Source organism: Mizuhopecten yessoensis, unplaced genomic scaffold, assembly GCF_002113885.1.
Source record: "Mizuhopecten yessoensis strain PY_sf001 unplaced genomic scaffold, ASM211388v2 scaffold2691, whole genome shotgun sequence".
Classification (NCBI taxonomy): domain Eukaryota; kingdom Metazoa; phylum Mollusca; class Bivalvia; order Pectinida; family Pectinidae; genus Mizuhopecten; species Mizuhopecten yessoensis.
The window spans coordinates 195,043-216,686 of NW_018404672.1; the positions used below are offsets into that span (position 1 = coordinate 195,043).

The window sequence follows — 21,644 nt, forward strand, 5'->3', positions numbered from 1 at the left end:
ATATTAACTTTGCAGAAATAAACCACATTGACCCATATTAAAGGTCACTGGAGAAAAATAAATGAAAACATTTTAACTACTTCTTAAGAATCAGGAGACCTGTATCCTGATATTTGTTCTTTAGCTTACTCAGGTGAAGGCATATCATGTTTGTAAAAATAAATGACCTTGACCCATATTCAGAGTCACTGGAGTAAAATAAATAAAAACACTTAAACTATAGAATCAGGAGAGATGTATGTTCAAATACTTGTCCTGTAGGTTATTCTTAGGTGAAGAAGAGATATCATGTTTGCAAAGATAAATGATCTTGATCCATATTCTCTCATAATCACAGACTCGAGTAAGTGAAAACATTTTTACAGCATCTACTTCTTACAAACCAATTGGCATGTAGTCCAGATATTGGGTCTTTAACTTATTAGCGTAAAGAGATCTAATATTTGCAAAATCATATTTTTTATGTATACTCACATTCGAGGTATAATAAGTGAAAATATATGAATAACTCGAGGTTGCCAACCTCTAAGGAGTCCAGTGTGGGATATCTCCCTCCACTGGGGTTTCCTCAAATGTGAGACTTTTGACGGCTTCGCGGCCTCACGTCATTTCGGGTGTTGAGATATCATTTACTTATGTATCAAACAAATCCTGGCTTTCTCTGACTACTATAACATCTGCGTTGTTGATCTTTTCACTTCAGGATCTTGGTAGGAAATAAAAACAAAACATTTTTTGCAGATATGTACATGTATTAGATTTTTGTTTAGTTAAATTTAAACTTCCGTTTCACCCTTTTACCACTGTAGACCATAATGAACACCTACATAATATCAATACATGGCATAGTCTACTAACGGTCCACTGGGGTGAAAGGGTTAAGAATCAAGAAGTATGCATTCCTGATATTTGTTCTGTTGCCTTCCAAGATAAAGATATCGTGTTTGCAAAATAAAAAAGACAATTGACCCTTTTTCAATGCTTAAGATTAAAATAAATTAATGAAGGCATTAAACAAATTCTAACAGAGATCCAAGTGATATGAAGTCCTGAAATTTGAGTTGAAGAATAACAGGAATCGACCATCAAATTGTTCCATTACAATTTCCAGTTTTAATTTTCCCTCTGAACTATTGCTATCATCTGTGACTTGCTGTCTGTATCTATATTTTCAGTGAACTATTAGAGGCATTGAGATCACAGACTGGAGTTGAGGAGACACAAGCCAATCCCAGTTTACTGGAGCCTGTCACAAGAGGACGTACAGTTTCACCTCCTAACATTGGGATTACCTCCCCTGAACCAAAAAAAAGCACTCCTACCTCCCCTGATGTCATCAGACCTACTTTCCCTGAGCCTGCTAGACATTCTCCGAGTGACAGAGTTACCCCCCTTGGTACATCCTCTCCGGTCAGTCCAATTAGTCAACCATTTAACAGAGAACTACCTAGAAAACCCAAAGATGATCTACATTTTCTGATTTCCCAGTCGGAGCTGCAGGTGATGAAAGATGTTGTACTTGGACAGGTGGGTAATATGATACCAGGTAAGCTGCAAAACCCTAGATTCTAGGTCTGATCAATTTAAATTTAATTTGAAATTATTGATATTTTAATCTGAAATTTTTATGTTATTGGTCCGATATTAAAAAAAAAAAAAAAAAAAAATCGGTTCTAGAAGTTATGGTTCCCGCAGCTAAACACCAAGTTAGTATGAACTGATCAAGATATTTATTTGATTTTAGAAGTAAGTCTTAAATATTTTCAGTCTTCACTGACATTAACTCATCATCAATGCCGCTGTAAATTTGAGTTTTTATCTCATGACCTGACCTTAGAACGTGACAAGTTTCCATGACATTGACAACTAAACATGTGGTGGAAACATTCAAATTTTCCGCTCACAAGACACAATTGTGGGATATTTTTCTTACATAAAATTTAGATTGATCAATAAAACCGTATGTTTTGGTTTGAGATGAATGACTTAACTGTACTGACTTAACCCTTTCACCCCTATGTAACTTCGATAAACTCTACCATGGATTAATTTGGATAAGTCCATTACAATCCACAGTGGTGAAACGAGTATTTTTCTTTCATTCCAACTATCAGAATAATCTCAGAAACCATGAAAATATGTTTGGATTGGCTACCATTTTGAAAATAACAATTTTCCCCGGAGCTTTTTAGCTCACTTGGCCCGAAGAACAATATCTTAGAACCCTATGGTCTAGAGTCATGATACTTGGGTATGTTATGTAGACCAGCTGTGCGAATCATTTTCCTCATAACAGTAATGAGGCCAAAGGTCAACTTTAAGTGCTAGCCGGAGTCAAAGGTCAACGAGGGTTAAAAGCTTTAAAATTGAAAGTTCAAATTTCAAACAATATCTTAAGAACCGTTTAAGGTCGCAGTACAAAATACTGGTATACACATACAAGGCACTGAATGGAACAGCTCCTCAGTACCTACAGGAACTTGTTACCCTGTATCAGCCGTCAAGATCACTGCGGTCGGGGTCAGAATCTTGTTGTGTGTCCCAAAATCTCGTACTGTGACCTACAGAAACAGATGCTTTGGGAGGGTTTCGGCTACGTTGTGAAATAGCTTACCATCTGATATTAGGAGTCGAATACCCTGTCCAAGTTCAAGAGGGACATAAAAACTCACCTCTTCACGTCTGCATTTTATAATCTTTGCAAAGACGTAATGTAAATACCACCCTTTTATTTGTTTAATTATGTGCACATTGCTTGTTAAATGCATGAAAGTGATTGCAAGCCTTTGTTGTTTGTTTTCACAATTATAACCATTACTATTATCCATATGTTGTAAAGCGCCTTAGAGTAATTTTACAAATTATATAAGGCGCTATATAAATGCTGTATATTATTATTATTATTATTAAGGGATGTTAAAATGTCTTACGTTTTAGTTACCAAATTTGGTCCAAAATTACCTATATGTCAGTTTCATATAAGAAAAGAAACAGGTGAGCAATACAGGCCGTCTGGGCCTCTTTTTTTGAAGAAAATGAATCTGTCAGTGAGATTAAGCATACCTCATATATGCAAACATAGTTTGCTCAGAAATATTAATCTTATCTTTCTAACATGTACAGTAAAAATAGATTGTAAAAGGCTTAGATTTTATCACGTCACATGAAATGGGGTGTAAGGTAGAAGTTTCTTACATCCCTTCCTTACCCTGGACAGCTCTATCTTACCCTGGACAGGTCTATCTTACACACACGGAAATGAGAGAAATGCTTCTACATGTCCCATTCTTAACCCTTTCACCACTGTAGACCAAAATGGACTCATCAAGATCAATGCATGGTAGAGTCTACTAAAGTTACATAGGGGTGAAAGAGTTAAACTGGGTGCATCAGATTACCTCAGTTAAACCCTACTAAATCAAACCGTCCTCCCTAAATAATAATGGTCTTTCTCTGTGAGAGAACTATCTATACCTGTTTAATTTGAATTACCTCAGGCCCCAACTTCAATTTTAACACTAACACTTAATAAGCTGTAGAAATTTCACAAATTTTCACGTTTCTGAAAACACCCTTTTATGATTAACAGGGGGAGTTTGGCTGTGTGTACAAGGGAAGATACAAACAGAAAGATGTCGCGGTCAAGGTCATAGAGGAAGGTTGCTTCCAGAAACGCAATCATGACTTGTTTTGGGAGGAGGTGGATGTTTTTGGAAGAGCGTCACATCCAAATATTGTCACATTTGTTGGATTCATCAGAGATGGTAAATTTACGCACTTGTTTAATAAATGAAATAATAATTAATTTTTAAAAAAATGTTTTTTATGATGTGTGGCTCAACAATTTTATTTTCAAATTATTTCAAATAAAACGGTTTATTAAATGTAGGAATTATGCCATGTAAGTTATGTGACTATTGAGGAAGGGGAACAAAACCAACCTTCCTTAAAAGGTAAGTGATATAAAAATTATTATGCAAAAAAGTGCCATGATACAAAAGTTGGTGGAAATAAGTCATTAATGATAGATTCTGTTCATCAATCATACAAGAAAATTTCAATTTGTTTATCAAATTATCGAAAATTGGTAGAATGTGTTTTTAAAAGATCAGTTCGTCAAACAAGAGTGGGAGATTTTATTCATCCATCAAAAATCATAGAGTCTGTTATGATTGATTAATTTTTAATTAGAATCAAATACTAATTAATCTGTGGCATTCATATTAAACTATTATTTGTTCAGCCCACTTCCTCGTGATGGAGTTTGTTCCGAAGGGATCCTTGTCAGCCTATCTATCGCTGTGCAGTGCTGGCAAGGAAACTCTCTCCCTTCGACAGAACCTCGGAATCATGAACGATATTGCCTCGGTAAGTTTGAACATATGCAGTATTGTTGGTGTCGAAACATTTGCAGAAGTTACTTCTTAATAGCAATTTATTGGTATTCATGTGAAGTTATGTAAATGTAGATCTACTCAACAGTGTGTGTATCTAGTCATACTTTTGTGATAATACCCAGCCTGTTCGAGCTTGTCGTTCAGGTTCATTGAAAATTGATAGGCTTTAAATCATGTATGTTGATCAAGGGTGTGGTTCCGATTTATAATGTTTTCGCCGTAAAAAGGGGGGTGGCATAGCTAGAGTGTTGTATATGCCCTTACCTATCCCGTCCTGTCACGAATCAATGTAAACAATCAAGCAACTTCATTCTTTGACAGATTTTCATCAAATTTTATACAAATGGCAAAAGTATGAGAATACCTCTGATCCATCTGTGATTGAGGGTTCAAAGGTCACTGTCCACTTACTGTATACAGAAAATCATCAACTTATTTAGTGTCCTCAGATTTCTCTCAAAAGTTATACAGATTTCAAGTATGAGGATATCTCAGATGGGTTAATGTTTCAGGTTTCCAAGGTCAAGGCCAAGGTCACCATTGCTATTTATAGAAAATCATCAACTTATTTAGTGTCCTCAGATTTCTCTCAAAGTTATTCAGATTTCAAGTATGAGAATACCTAAGATAGGTTAATGTTTCAGGATTCCAAGGTCAAGGCCAAGGTCAAGGCCAAGGTCACCATTGCTATTTATAGAAAATCATCAATCAATTCAGTGTCATCAGTCTACCAACTTTATTTCCTGATGAATGTTGATCAAAATTTATGCAAAGGTCAAGTATGTTAATTATACCTCACACATCTTTGTGTTGCAGGGTTCAAAGTCAAGGCCAAGCTCATGCATCACTGTTGCTATATATAGAAATTCATAAAACGAGTCATCATGGAAGTATGATGATACCTTGAATGTTTATATATTTCAGTGTGTCAAGATCAAAGTGGTTGCAACTATTTATAGGAAATTATTATAAACTGAAACAACGCCGAAAATAATTTTACATGGCAGCAGGGGGCTTTCATGACTTATAGACATTTTCTAGTGTGTTTTTCAGCAGGGAGAGACTTCAGAAATATTGATGAACAGAGGATATGTAAGTACATGTGACTTACAGTTCGGCTTATATTTTACAGGGAATGAAGTATCTTGTCCAAATGGATATAATCCATTGTGACTTGGCCGCAAGGAATATCCTCCTCATGGACAACATGATGGCAAAAATCTCGGACTTTGGACTCTCTAAAGTCTTGAGTAAAGGCAAGGATTACTATTGCCGTGGCAACAAAAAGAGGATGCCATGCTGGTGGTGTGTACAATTTATTTGTTCAATGTTCCTGTCCCTGGCTGGCTGGGAAGCTTTTGCCCATCGCCAATAAAATCCACTACTGCCCAATGTTAATTTTGCCCCTTTTAATTGCTATGTATATCATGTTGTGCTGCAGAGACTTTTGCTACAGTTTTTAGCTCACCTGGTTCGAAGGACCACAATGAGCTGATGTAATACCGAAGCGTCCGTCATCCGTCAACTTTTTAGGTCACCTGAGACAAAGTCTCAAGTGACCTATTGCGATCACCTTTTGTCCGTCGTCGCCCGTCGTCTGTCACGTGCGTCCGTAAACAATTTACATTTTCGACTTCTTTTCCAAAACCCCTGAACCATTTTCAATGAAATTTTGCGGGGACCTTCCATGGACAAAGGGCAACAAAAATAGTGGCCGGTTTAGCCCCAAGCCCCCAGGGGCCTGAGGGGCAGGGCCAAAAAGGGTCAAATTGACTAAAATTTCAAAAATCTTCTTTTCCAAAACCCCTGAACCAACTTCAATGAAATTTTGCAAGGACCTTCCATGGACAAAGGACAACAAAAAGAGTGGCCGGTTTAGTCCCAAGCCCCCAGGGGCCTGAGGGGTGGGGCCAAAAAGTGTCAAATGGACTAAAATTTCAAAAATCTTCTTCTCAAGACCCAGATATGGTAGAATCAAATACTCTTCATATATGGACGGGTCTTAAGGTGCTTTACCAAAATTGTGAATTTCTTGACCCTGGGGTCTCGCTATTACCCCTGGGGAGGGGGTAAACTTTACTATAGTTTATATAGGGAAATCACATTTTGGACCAACATTTGTTTAATTTCCATTGGGAGTAATTCAATTTGGGTTAGAATTATCAGTATTAGGTAGCAGTTTGATAATAAGCACATATATGAGCCCTGACTGACCCCAGGGGCTGATGGTTAGGGCCAAAAAGGGTCGAATTTACTGAAATTTCAAAAATCTTCTTCTCAAGACCCAGATATGGTAGATTCAAATACTCTTCATAGATGGAAGGGTCTTAAGGTTTATGACCCTAGGGTCTCACGTTTACCCCCTGGGGAAGGAGGGGGGGGGGGCAAAAATTATTATGGTTTATAATGGCAAATGATACTTTGAATATTACATGTTAACTCATTGACCCCTGAAATTTCACAATGAACTATTCCAACCTTTGCATTGGAAGGGTTCAAATGTGTCTTCAGGGGTCAATGAGTTAATAACTTGATTGGATTTATAACCTTGAGTTGACAGTTTGATACTTCGAAAATTTTGAGCCAGCCCTACCCCCAAGGGCTGTAGGGTTGGGCTCAAAGGAGTTGGTGTGCTAAAATTTCTTCATTTTCCTTGTTTAGAATCAGAGGTGCTAGTTTCAAATCCTTTTTAGTCTGAAATCTGTATGCTAGATATTGAATAAGGTGGTTTTATTGTTTTTTGACACTTTGAATAATATTTCTGTTCATGTTAAAAACAAAATCAACTCTCTGTATAAATATATCAGGTGACCGTTAAGGCCCATGGGCCTCTTGTCTTTTAAAAAAACTACTAGTCCTGAACGGCCAAGTAGATTTTGACTTTTGGTCTGGAGCATCCTTAGGCCAAGGGGACTCAATTTTGTATAAATGGTGGGTGAGTCTCCAATTGGGGCAGAGGGGCAGGGCCCAATAGGGGAAATGAAGGTAAAACCTTTAAAATCCTTCTTCTACCATATGGATAAAGAAATTTCATCCTTATTTAGTCTGGAGCATTCTTGGTCCAAGGGGACTTAATTTTGTGTAAACGGTGGATGTTGCCCCCCTAAGGGCTGTGAAGTTGAAGTTAGTAAGTCGGAGTGAGTGTGAGAGGTAGGACAGAATAGGAAAATAGAGGTAAACTTTTGAAATCCTTCTTCTACCGTAGGGATAAGGGAATTTTATCCCAGTTTGGTCTGGAGCATCCTTTGGCCAAGTTTGGACTAAATATTGTTTAAACGGTGGGTGTGGCCCTTCTTGGGGCAGAGGGGTAGGATTGAATAGGGGAAATAGAGGTAAAACACTTTGAAATCCTTCTTCCATCATAGGGATTAAGGGGTTTTGTCCCAATTTAGCCGGGATCATCCTTGGGCAATTAGTGGACTAAATTTTATATAAATGAAGGTTGAGACCCCTTTGAGTGCTGCAGAGTTGCGGGGCCAAATAGGGGAATTCAAGGTTTAAATCTTTAAATTCCTTTTTCTTCTGTATCATTGAAGGTATTTTATGTAATAGGAATAATTTCCCATGGTTACTTTATTATCCAGGTGAGCGTTACAGGCCCTCTGGGCCTCTTGTTTTTAAGTAGTAAAGTTAATTGTGATGTGATTTGTGTTGGCACAGGAGTGCTCCAGAAGTACTCCTCTATCTGAGGCTCACACACGAGAGTGACGTTTGGAGCTACGGCATTGTCGCATGGGAAATCTTTACACAAGGAGAGACCCCGAACATATGTGAGGTTGGAGGCAAGGAAATCAAGGACTTGATTCACATTGGACTAGAACACATGAGGAAAGGTTTCCGTCTGAAGAAAGAGAAAACGAAAAATTGTCCTGATGATGTTTTTGAGCTGATGTTGAAATGTTGGGCTTGGGAGGGTAAAGATCGCCCACAATTCTCCTTCATTCATGAGCAGTGTTTGTAAGTGTTATAAATGCAGCACTCATTGCCTTATTTGTGCATAGAAGTGTTTTATTTCAGTTGAGTCCACGCATCACTTAAAATTTCCCATTGATGATATCAGTAAAATCAGTGATAGCTACCTCTATTGACATTTAACGCATTCACCCCTGAAGACACGTTTGAACTCTTCCAATTCAAAGGTTGGAATAGTTCATTACGAAATTTCAGGGGTGAATGAGTTAATGTCAGTTTTGGTACATGTATATGTATGATAAGTAACGTGTCCATGTTAACGCCAGTGACGGCAAATTTATCTTTAATTAGTGACATTAAAAGTCAGTGACGGTATATCTATCTTTAATTAGTGACATTAAAAGTCAGTGACGGTATATCTATCTTTAATTAGTGACATTAAAAGTCAGTGATGGTATATTTATCTTTAATTAGTGACATTAAAAGTCAGTACTACAAACATGTATATATAATTTCACTTTTAAACATTTATCAGTACATCTGCCTGGTCCTTTTAAATCTTAAACAACCACATCGTCAATAAGATTCGTCTGTTTGGAAATATGTAGTATCAAAGATTAAATTTTTACACTAACCATGTACATATTAAACATGTCGCAATGTTTCGAGACCGCGACCGGTCCATTTGTCAAGCTATGAGGTCAATGGCCCCTTATCCAGTTTGACCAGTTGAAACCTTTGAACCTGAGAGAAAAACGACAGGCGCAGATCTGAACCGAGACTGACCTCAGAAATATTCGGCATGTGTAGATTGAGGGGTCCTGACGTGCCTGACCAAAGCTATTGATAGTTTATGTTATTTCTTTATAAAACAAGGTCAATCAATGTGTAGATTTTTATATACGTTATATAATTTAGTGGACGCTTGACAGAAGGACACGTTATTATTGATTTATTGTTATTTATTCTCCGCGAAACTGTGCATTTTTTAAGCTCTGCCTACAGTTCGGTCCAAGTGCGTTCGTTTATTGTGTGGAATACTTCTGTGCCACTTGAACCATTTCAACTGGGATACCATACACGAATGCAACCTAAGTTTCAAGTCTGACTGGTCCCTTTGTCCGGCTATGACTGAAAGATTGTGACACGTTTAATACATGCATGGTTTGCTGGCGACCTATGACCTCTAGTTCACATGTGACCTTGACCTCTATACAGGCAGATTTATGTCTGTTAACCTTGGACATGTAAATGATTTATTTCTAATATGTTCGAAATAACTTCACTGAATTTTTTTATGCAAAATTACAAAAACAGTTTCCTTAATCATTAAGATTTTTGGAAAACAGATATACCACCTTGTTGTTAACTTAAATGAGAATTTATATATAAAATAATGTTGTTTTAATATGATTAAATTTTTCTTGTAGAAATTTTCTGAGCAAGTACGGAGAAACCATTCAACAGTAGTGAAAGCAGTATAAAGATGATTTCTTGTGGGAAATTATATCAATTCCAACAACAATGACTTAACATAGGAAGATGATATCTTCTGGGGAAAACATTATCTCTGCAGCGCTTGGCATATAAACAGGAAATACAATTTGAACTGTTTCAGTGGTTGTAAGATATTTCATATTCCATTTTACCGCTACGTGATATGTCAATCAGAGGTCTTCAGTATGGTGTATAATTTACTTTGCTATAATTCTTGCCTAATAGAAGGTGACAAAATCAAAATATCATTGTCATATAATCATGAATGCAATTAGATATTCTTTAACAATTCGGTAATATTACTTTTTGATGTCATAAAATATGTTGTAGCGGAACTGGACTGGGTCGATCACCGGCGTCCAGGTAGCTAAACTGTCTAGAGTTTAGAGGGTTCCTGGTTCGAACCCCGGTCTAGCTGTTGCGTTTCTCTTCCTCCTGTTACTAAATTGGCGAGCTGGCCAACCTTTGTTTCAAGCAATGGGTAAACGCTAAGCAAGGGGATACCCGAACTTGGGTTGTAAACAGTGTAATGTCATCGGGGGCGAAGATTTTGGAGAAAGGAGAGAGGAATGTAGCGAAACTGGACTGGGTCGATCGCGGGCGACCAGGTAGCTCAATTGATTAGAGCGTCCGTCAGAGGGTCCCGGGTTGGAACCCAGATCTGGCTGTTGCATTTCGCATTCTCCTGTTACAATGTACAATTTGGAGGTGTTCATGGATGATTAGAACCATACGACCTAGGGTTATGATATTCATCAGATAAGCTACCTCAATCTGTACTCAAGTTCTGAGGTCAGATGTGATAAAATCTTCAAGCCACTATTTTCTAAAGAACCAAAGGGCAAAGAGTAATGATATTTGGCCAGTGGCTTACTAGGAGTATATGTATTATCAAATTTGTTCAAGTAAGTGACCTTGATCTTCAGTCAAGTCCTAGGGGTCAATATAATCAAATGTTTGAATTAATCCTTTTTTTAAGAACCACAAGCCACTAAAACTGTCATCCTGTAGCTTCCTGGGATGAAGGGATCGTATGTTTGTTCAAATAAATGGCATGGACTGATATTCAAGGTCACAGATTGCAAATGGTGAATTACTTCAAGTATTTTTTTCGAGCCTGAAAGCATTAAAATATGTTTTTCAGCATCATTGAGTAACATGTGAGTGATGCAGGCTCCTTGGGCCTCTTGTGTGCCATACAGTATTTGAATTCATAAATATTTATATTTAAATTTGTTTTATTAACTGAGTGTGTTAAGTTTGCATTATGGTAATACTGAGTCCACTCTATGGATGCCGTCGTTGTGAACAGTTTTGAACTTGGTTACCTTCTTATATCATACTTATAACCCTTTCACCCCTATGTAACTTTAGTAGACTCTACCATGCATTGATCTGGATGAGTCCATTATGGTCTACAGTGTTGAAAGGGTTAATATTAACTTGGGGGTCAGTGTATCAAAGCTATACTTTTAATATTAACTTTGGGGTCAGTGTATCAAAGCTATACTTATAATATTAACTTGGGGGTCAGTGTATCAAAGCTATACTTTTAATATTAACTTGGGGGTCAGTGTATCAAAGCTATGATTCTTATTCGTCCATCGAAAGATGGAACGTATGATGCTATTACGTGAGCGGGTTTGTGGCACATTGTTGGCTCAATATATCAACTAACTTTCAAAGGATTAACTTCAAACTTCATTGGAAGGGTCCTTACCATGCGAGCTAATTTTTGTAGCTACAACTATAGTTTACATTTTTGTAGTGGTCAAGACACTGACTAAATCATTTTTTTTATGTTTAAAACTGTTGAGATTTATTTCTCTTAGAGTTTGGCACATCTAAGTCAAAGTGTGTAACAAGAAGTCATAGCAGGTATGGAGTGCAGATGACATGACACCATGATAGGTCAAGGACTAGTCATTTATTAACTTCAAGATAGGAGAGTTCCAATCAAGTTGACAATACATTACACCTGGTATTGTTTAGTTTCATAGCAACAAGGGTAAACGTCATGTATGCATGCTGCTTTATTACATAATATTCAGAATCATCAAATCTATACAGCGAGCAACCACAATGTAAACATGTAATATATATATACTAACGAAATCATTGTTTTTGTTTCTAGCTTTTTTTAACTGTCTTTATAGTTAAGGAACCATTTGTAAAAATGATGCGATTTTTTTGAACTATCTCTGTATAATGCATGTTTTGAAATATTCTAGGTCTTCTAGGGTATGTGTAGCAAACTTGGTCGTTGATAACGACTTTGGCCGAAGGTCAGTTGGCGTTTACAATAGTTTGATGTATCATCAGTTTACACTGGTGGTCTGACAGTGTGTTAATACAATGTACCTAGTCAAGTTTTTTTTATAAATTTAACAAAAACTATTAAAAAAATCAAATGGGAATACAGTATACCAGGAAATTTTTGCCCAGGGATCAAACTTTCGCACTTCCCCCATGATATAGATTTCTACCCCGAGTTAATTTCGACCTTCACATTTAATTACTAGGTATCTTATGCCGGTTATATAATTACGTACATGTATATTTGCTGTAATGACAAATTCTTCTTCATTACGCAGAGCAAAAAAAGGTGAAAATAAAACTGCAGTGAAATTTTTCCAGTATACAGTACTGAAGTCTGTTGTAAGTTTACGAATGCAGAATAGTCATGTGATAGGTGAAAGTTCACTTGTAACAAACAGATTGGATTTTTTTTTTTTTTATGTATATTTCATACTGATCACATGAAAAAAATCTGTAGATACATGTATACATTGATGTAATACAAAAAATCATCCAAAGTCTTTGTGATGTTTGAATATAAAATTAATGACAAAAAAAAATCTTTTACATTGATGTATATATATTTTGTGGGGGGGGTTTCTGTGTCTCAATAAAGGTAGGGACTGCTCCGAAAATTTGACATCATCATATTGCCAACACTGTAAGATTGACTTCCTTGCCCCATATTTATATATATATATATATATATATGGAATCATCAATTTGCTGACATAATGTTATTATACAGTTAGAGTATGGGGTTGAGGGATATAGCAAGTTTCTGGTGTCCCAAGACCAGGTCTATTTCCCGAGGCGAAGCCTCGGGAAATAGGCATGGTCAAGGGACACCAGAAACTTGCTATATATGCCTCAACCCCATACTTTAACCGTTTTCTTATACCGATACACACTGGAGAGATAGTTTTAACTAGATAATATTTGTAAACCATAAGCTGTATAGCTTCACGTCCCAAATACTCTTTTGATGGCAATGGAGCCAAATGCTTACGAGTTGGGCAGCAACCCCATACGTTAATTTTATTATACCGATACACACTGCAGAGATAGTTTTAACTTGAAAATATTTGTAAACCATAAGCTGTATAGCCTCACGTCCCAGCTACCCCTTTGATGGCAATGGAGCCAAATGCTTCGGAGTTCGGCAGCAAGCTCCGCCCACCTCGCGCGTCACTGCCGAGTTCGGTAACAAGCTCCGCCCACCTCTCGCCTGATTGGCTCGGCGGAAACACCCGAGTGTAGGTGTGTTTTAGTTCACAGACTAACACACAGGACTAAAACACACTCAGGCAAAAGTGGGGATATATTCGATTTAACCAATTACTTTTATATAGAGTAAATAAAGTAGAGGTGTAATAAACAGTTATATGTATTGTCACAAACAGTTATGTAACATGAAACAATGCAATAACCTTATTTTGATTTTTTTTTTTTTTTTTTTTTTTTGAAAAACAGAAATATTTTTATGTTTCCCTTGATTTTATGCTAAATTGGTATTGTTTCACCTTAAGATACAGAAGCGTATATATATGATGGATAATTATACCTCTACTTTATTTAAACTATACAAAAGTAACCATATAAACAAGCTATTTCCCCTCTAACTGCATGCCAGGGAAATAGCTCGTCTGGAGGGGTGCAATAGTTTTGAAACTATATCCCTCGGGAAATGGGGGAAATTGAGTGACGTCGTGGGCGGGGCCTGACCGAACAGTGACCTTTTCCTTTTTTTATTCTTTTTTAAAAAGAAATATTGTTGTTTCCCTTGTTTTTATGCTAAATTGGGATTAACATCCGTTCCAGTCTCAACTCCCTCTATTGTTTCACCTTAAGCAGGGACAGTACATACTCCATAATACGTCCCTGCCTTAAGATACACAAACATATATATATATGATAGACTATATTTATATAGATACATTTCAATGCAATTTTATGAAGACTTTGTGTATCGTTTAAAGAAATGCTGACTAAAAAATCACCAAGAAGGCAAATATAGTCATAAGAATTAATCGCCTGAAGATGTTGGCAATGCTTGAAAACGTTAGTAGCGAAAATCAGTTATATTAGCCTTGTTGATGATTTCTTAGCCTGCTTGGTATATACCTACATGTATATATATATATGAACAATAACTGTGAATATATGAAATATACCTCGATGAATTTCACAAAGTTGAGATACATTATCATCGAATTTATCCTCCAGTAAGGGACGGAATGGGTAAACATGGGTAAACCCGTCCCCCTGAGTGCCTGCAGTATTATATTTAGAGTCGGTTGGGTGGATTGATTGTCTCTATGAATTTTGACAGCTGACCTATCCCTTTCACCCTTACACCAAAATTGGACTCTTCCAGATAAATGTATATAGATAAATGTATATAGAGTCTACTAAAGTTTCCTAGGGTTGAAAGTGTTAACTGATTCGGCACACTGTTGCTTAGCGAATTAATTTCGGCCGTTTAGAGTGGAGACTACGGTCATTTAATTCTTTGTTTGACAAAGGAAACAGACGTTTTCGAAAGCTCGCAAAATAATTGTTGAACTCCTGTTTGTTTGAACAAAACAAACTTAGCCTTTATTATTCATATCAAACTGATGAATCTAAAAATGAATTCTGTCTGTATTCCAAAGAGTGTATCTATCATTACTGTATGATAAACGGGTTTTTTCGTTATATGAAACTCATATGCAATATTGAGGAGGCACGGTAGTCTGGTGGTAGGACACCGGCTCGTGACCAAAGGGTTGAGTGTTCAAGTCACGGCACGGCACGGCACGGCACTGTGTTGCATCTTTGAGCAAGATACTTTACTCCGCTTGTTCCAGTCTACTCAACTGTAAATGAGTACGTGTTGGGCAGGGCTGGAATTGTTGAATGCTTGCTGTGAGGGCCGAAATGGCAGCACCAGCTGTATGCTCCTAAGAGAGTTGAGAAAGGTATTGGCTAGTTGCAAAGGCCCTATAACCACGGATTATAATTTGTGGACCGCTTTGAGATGACTAGTACTAATATTAATACCCGGCCGGGTATTCTGACGGCGCAATATATAAAAAAAAAACTCTCGTCGTCAAAAAGCTACGTTATCGCAGCTATGAGACGACCTACGAACTATGTTGTGATAAAGTGGTATATAAGAACCTCAAATTATTATTATAACTGGAAATTTTGAGAATTGAATTATCATCATTATCATATAATCCAGACAAACTTTAATCACAAGAAATTCTTCATACATCATGGAAAGGTATATGTATATATATGTACTTAATAAGAAATATTAGTTTCAAACGGTCGGGTAATTAAAGCGTATTACATGTATCACACTTTGACAGATTAGCGCATTGATGAATTGACGCACTCACAATATATGCGTCAATATACTTAAACATTAGTAAGTGCAATCATAAATTAGCGCAAAGTTTAAAACGTGAAATGCACTTAAATTATAAAATATGTAAAAGATATTTTAATGATGTTTATACTCTGTTCAGTATAGAGTTTATCATTGTCTTTGTTCTGCTTTCTTCGTCAGATTACTGAGTTTTTATTTGCATTCGCATACCTCATTTCTCTAGTCGTTATATTATACAGCAAAAACCTCGACAAAATACCTAGCTTTATTGACGCATACCACCTCACTAATTATAACCGTTCAATTATTTATAGGTCACTTTTTCAATTTTGCACTAATTCTTTATAAATTTTCTTCAAATCATCACTCATCCCTTTATAACATTAAAATGTCACTGAAAGATTATTGCCAGATATTTGATTTTGGTTGTATAGGGTTAACCGTCCGGTAGTGGATGTGTGTTTGAGGCAGTATATTGGGGTATTTGCCTCCTTCCGTTAGCATGGATCTGTTGCTGTCTTTTAGAGTGGTTCCGCACTGAAAACCATGCCAAAGACAGCCAGCACATTTTTCCACCGGGTCACATTATACTGACAATGAGTAAATTAACCACTTTTTGCTGAACGCTTAGTATGGAATAACAACAATTTTAAAGGACTTTGGTATGTCCTGGTCTAAGGACGGAACAAATTGCCTGATAGCCCACTTGAACGAACTCTCAACACAAAAGCAAAAAGTGATGTATATTGCCAAGGAAGGTTACTAGAAAATAAAAACCTTTGTTAGGAAGTAAAGAGAAAATCAAAAACTCCCAAACGTTGGAATGGGTGCAATAGGTTAACTTGATTCGTTTGTGTCCCCAAGGAGAGGGCATACAATCAAATCCAAAATTATTCAGGAGTTTTCCACATTCGTCGCCTCTTGCGACCAAATTAGATGACACAAAAGCAAATCTCCAATTCTGCAGAGGGTTCCCACACAAGTTGCCTCCCACTAAACCAAGTAGGTACCAGTCCCCATCCCGCAATGGTGATGTGGCTTATACAATAAATAAGTGTGAAAAAAGGCAATATTGTCGTGAATTTGATGTGTGTTATTACACACCGTCACAACATGTAGTTGAGAACTGTTCTCAGGTCACAAAATACATTAGAATATGCGGAAGAAAGTCACTCACGTGTGTTAAGGTTGAACAGGAATTTGTAGTGGTCCACTACACATCCCTGGGTTGAAGATCAGGATGTTAATTTATAAGGGACCGCGCCGAGATGTCACATCAATGTTGTCGGCGCTTGGTCTAGGAGAGGTAACTCTCCCAAAAATTCACCACAATATGTTGAAATTGTTCAAATTTCAAGTTCATTATGTCACGTGAAAGTAGTTATTGACGCATGGATATACATGTATTAATACAATGAAAAACCATACCTATGAAACCTACATTAACCGGAAAACCCATTGACCACCAAGTACGTTCCATCTCATATCTTTCTACATTTATTTGAAACTATATGCTGACGGGGGCCATTTATATGAATTAAAACATGTTAATTTTTCCCAAGAAAAAAGAATACCTTGATCACTGTACATCAATATGTTGTTTTTAAATTTGATTACTGCTTTAAATGTGTTCGTTGTCAGATCATATGTTGTTATTTTAGCGTTTTCTTTAATTTAGAGTGAACTTACCATTTTGATATCTGCTGATTCAAATGCTTTTAATAAAGGTATCATGTTTCATGATATTGTGTTCGTAATTCATTATTTGCTCTTTATTCCGATCTAGCATCTTCTATAGAATAAATGACAACAAAAACAGATGGGTTTTGCTTGCGAAGTATGTCCTCTCAAAACTACTGTTTAGTACCGTCATTCCTATGTTGCAAATACTCGACGGACCCACATATTCCTGAAACCGTTTTCATGCTGAAACATGGATTTTGTGCTCAGGCCAACTTTCTTGTAAATCGCTAAAATCAAGGCAAACGGTCATAAAGTCAAGTTTAAACAATGTCTTCAAATTTCTTCCATATCATTGACAAACCTGATTTTTTTTATTAATTTATCACGGAAACAAGAAACTGGGATGAAGAACAGTTTGAGCATGAAAACGCGTTCATGATTATGAGCCGCGGTATAGCAGTATTGAAAAGAACTGGAAAATGTTGTTTACTTCGATAGACTGAAGAGTGGAAATGTATAATAGAGAAAAATCACATTGTCGACTCACTAGAGCAAAGATATGAAGTTATATTAAGATGTCATCTACAGTTGATGCGACTACTAAGGGACAATTTCAAATTGCTATTTAACTGAAATCACCGTCACATTATTTTGACCACGGGCTTTTACTAGAGGCGGTAAGGGCGAATGCCGAAAAAATTGAGGACATAAGTGTTGAATTATGGACAGAAGACTAATTTTGGTTTCTGTAATGGTCTATAAATAAGAAGAAATCACAGACGAAATATCATACTTTTGCAACAATTCAAAGAATATACCGTCATAAGTGACATCATGCGGTTTGAAAATACATGTAGATCTAAATTTTATCATATAATAAAACGAATACGTGACATAAGAAGCAAGCAACCATACGTTTTGCGGTTATATATTGCAATCCTATATATTTCAGGAATGATTTTGCATATAAAAAAACGGAACTGAAAGATTCGTTTGATGAAATACACCAATAAACAACTAAATAAGCCAGGTCGTTTCTACTTGAGAAGCTTAATTCTACACTGATATTTCAGTGTTCGCTATATGGTTAAAGTATTGCTTACACTGAATTTGATCGTTGTTGCCCAACTTACTTTCCATTTTTGTGGAAGTTCGTGAAGCCCTTCTTTTCGGTTTCACGCTCCTCTTTTTGCCAATTTGTATAGGAACCAGAGTTAAAAAAGACCACGACCGTTGTCTTCTCCCGGCTCCGCACTGATCTGCTGAATACGGGAGATCCACCTACATGCTTAGTATGTGCAAGTTTCTTCAGTGGTCTACAGTTCAGTCAGGTCATGTGTTATTGTCCTAATCTTTGGCATGGATGTTTATGTGGGATCTAATTTGGGCTAGTCATTCCTGTTTTTGGACATTTTGGACGTGTTTGGGACTTAACTTTTTCTCGCGCAATTTCTCGGTTAAAGTTTTGGTGCAAGTTTCTTCAGTGGTGTACAGTTCAATCAGATCAAGTGTTATTGTCCTGATTTTTGGCATGGATGTTCATGTGGGGTCTAAAAAGGACGATATGGATTTAATTTGGGCTAATGATTCCTGTTTTTGTTAATTTTGGACGTGTTTTGGACTCAACTTTTTCTCGCGCAATTTCTCGGTTAAAGTTTTGGTGCAAGTTTCTTCAGTGGTGTACAGTTCAGTCAGATCATGTGTTATTGTCCTAATTTTGGGCATGGATGTTCATGTGGGGTCTAAAAAGGACGATATGGATTTAATTCAACGAACAAAAAATCGTCGGATAGGGTCAGACGGGCGTATTATGCATCCGTTTGCGATGCTCTTGTATTTATCGCTATCTGGATGTGGTTTTCATGGTCAAATTTTATTAAAATGTGCTTCATTTTCAGCAGGAAAACCTTGATATAACGCCTTCGTTTCATTTACCATGCGTCTTTCCGAAAGCCCATTTTAATAGATGCGTTTTCCTTCTATGTTAATAATGGCTTAATAATTCTTTAAAATTAGGCCTGACAAATGTAGGTAGTAAAGCGGGTTTTTACTGTTTGATATTTACTTGAATTATAACTAATTCCTTAATGTTATATTTGATCCTCTGACAATTTGATTCTTAATAAATGATTTTTATTTCCTGGTACTCCCCCACATATGTATTGCTTTAAAACCCTAATCTTATTACATTACGATCAAAGCCTTCACAATAATCTGTCATAAATAATGTTATCGTTTAATTATAACATTATACCTGGTATTTCATCAGTGAAGGTGTTTTTTGTTTAATCGAAATACTTATAGATGTATTAAACATGTTGCTTTGTCAAGGTATCGTGAATCTATCTGTGAAAAATAAATCTAAAAGATTGTACACTCATAAGCAATGTCGTTATACTGAATCATTAAGTTCGGGTTATTGTTTAGTTTAGTTTAATTTATTGGCCTTTAGCCTTTCGGCTAATCAGCATAAACATTACAACACATTTTTACAAAATTGAGTGAGTGATACACAGCAATACAGACATATTATGGAGGACGGACAATACATGTAATTATTCATTTGATCTCAGTTGTGAAGCAGAAGGAAAAAAAATGGAAAGATTATTCAATTTCTTCTTATTTCTAACAGAAAGTAAGCTAATTAATTTAAACATAGACGGTCTAATTCTGTAATATCTGTCAATGTATTGTGTTCTTACTTCGTTGTAAAATGGACAAACAAGAATAAAATGCATTCCGTCCTCTATATCCCCTAAATTACACTTAAAACATAGTCTTGCATTACGTGCTATTCTCTCATATCTGCCCCTTCTATACGAAGGTCGTGTGAAGATAATCTCAGTTTCGCAATGTTTAAAATACATGATTCAGGAAAAGATTTACAAAGATAATACTGAAGACAATTAACCTCGGGCAGGCATCTATATAAAAACACTTTTCGTAGAGTTTTCAAAAAAAATGTTCATATTTTATATAAAAACATCACGTAGACGTAGTTTAACGTCCAATATAAATTGATTCTTACATACAACTTTCTGATCTTACCAAACATATCCAAAACCTAGAGACATTAACATTGATTTAACATTACTAAGCCAGTTGGCCTTTGTATTTACTTCAGACAACATATCATTATACAAGTCTTTGTAATTGTAATGTAAAATTATTAATGTGATCACAGTAAAATGTATTAGTAGTTCTGACAGCTGTCTTTAAAGATCGGCGTCAATCAATTAGTTCAGGATATACCATATACATGTATCATTATATAGAGAATAATACATGCCTTTTTCCATACCACACCCAGTATCAACCCGAGACTGCAATATCAGCCCAAGGGCCGAAAGCCCGAGGGCTAATATTGGTCGAGGGTTGATATTGGGTGTGATATGGAAAAAGACGTGTTTTATTCTGTTTATTACATACTTACTAATAAAAACTACTCTCTTATAAATTATTTTTATTTTTGAAATATTGAAAAACGATTTTTTTTCCAAAAGGGGTGTGATATGGGTTTTGCGGGCTTATACGGGTTTTGGGGTTTGATACGGCGGGGGCTGATACGGGTTTTGGGGTGTGATACGGCGAGGGCTGATTGGGTTAGAGCAATTGTGTCGTATCGCATATACAAAAAAAAACGTATTTATTAGTTAGTATGTAATAAATCGGAAAAACATCCAAAGTCCTTATGATGGTAAGATATTAAAATAAAATCACAAAAAAGTTACTTAGTACTTAGTACCGGGGAGGTACTAAGAAACTCTGATCAATTTTGGTATATAATTATATATATAGCAGAGAGCATCGTGCTGGCTATGGCACACACGAGAAGAGCCGATGTGGAAGCCGATATAGACGAGTAGTGGTTTGGCCACCACTACTGACCCACCAGCCGGAGGATGTAGTGATTAAGGGTCGAAACATCTGAAGAGGGGTGGCCATCACCTGATGACGTCAAATTAGGCTTCGCGACAAGAATGACAACAGTAACGAACTAAAGTAAAGAATGTCAATGGATGCAGAAATACCATCATCTCTTAAGTAATCATCGTACATAATATTGGAAGAAGTTCTTGAGAAGGAAAAAAAAACAAGTACACAAGACTGACCGCTAGGCCTTTCGGTCCTCTCCGGCTTTTTCAGGCGGACCTTCTATTCATATATATAAATTTCTGATATGATACAGACCTTCACACCTTATTTTATATATAAAGATAAAATTATATCAGAAATACATAAATATTTGACCTGTACCTTTACCTGTTGACGAAAGAACATCACAAGTAACCAAAAATGCAAATTAAAAAAATATACTCAACCTCAACTCACGAGCTTAAAATACAACGTCAAATTACAAATGACCTCCTAATTCGTATGCTGCTGTTGATGCTGACATAAGCTAACATTTAGATGGTTTCAAAAACTGCAGGAGAAACTAATCCTGAATTAAACTCATCTCTGAACGCATTTTGAATTTA

The 21,644-nt window shown here is 36.4% G+C and overlaps 1 protein-coding gene across 2 annotated transcripts in view; it reads left to right on the plus strand.

Annotated features, from left to right (window-relative positions):
• LOC110446410 overlaps nucleotides 1-10,343 on the plus strand; it is a 54,375-nt gene extending 44,032 nt beyond the window's left edge. For both annotated transcript variants that reach the window (XM_021491546.1, XM_021491548.1), the window contains exons 18-23: nucleotides 1,176-1,527; nucleotides 3,590-3,764; nucleotides 4,244-4,368; nucleotides 5,530-5,702; nucleotides 8,058-8,354; nucleotides 9,740-10,343. In XM_021491546.1, the coding sequence (XP_021347221.1) occupies nucleotides 1,176-1,527; nucleotides 3,590-3,764; nucleotides 4,244-4,368; nucleotides 5,530-5,702; nucleotides 8,058-8,354; nucleotides 9,740-9,779 (1,162 nt within the window). In that variant the 3' untranslated portion in view covers nucleotides 9,780-10,343. The remainder of the gene's footprint in view (nucleotides 1-1,175; nucleotides 1,528-3,589; nucleotides 3,765-4,243; nucleotides 4,369-5,529; nucleotides 5,703-8,057; nucleotides 8,355-9,739) is intronic.
• Nucleotides 10,344-21,644: the final 11,301 nt, after the last annotated feature.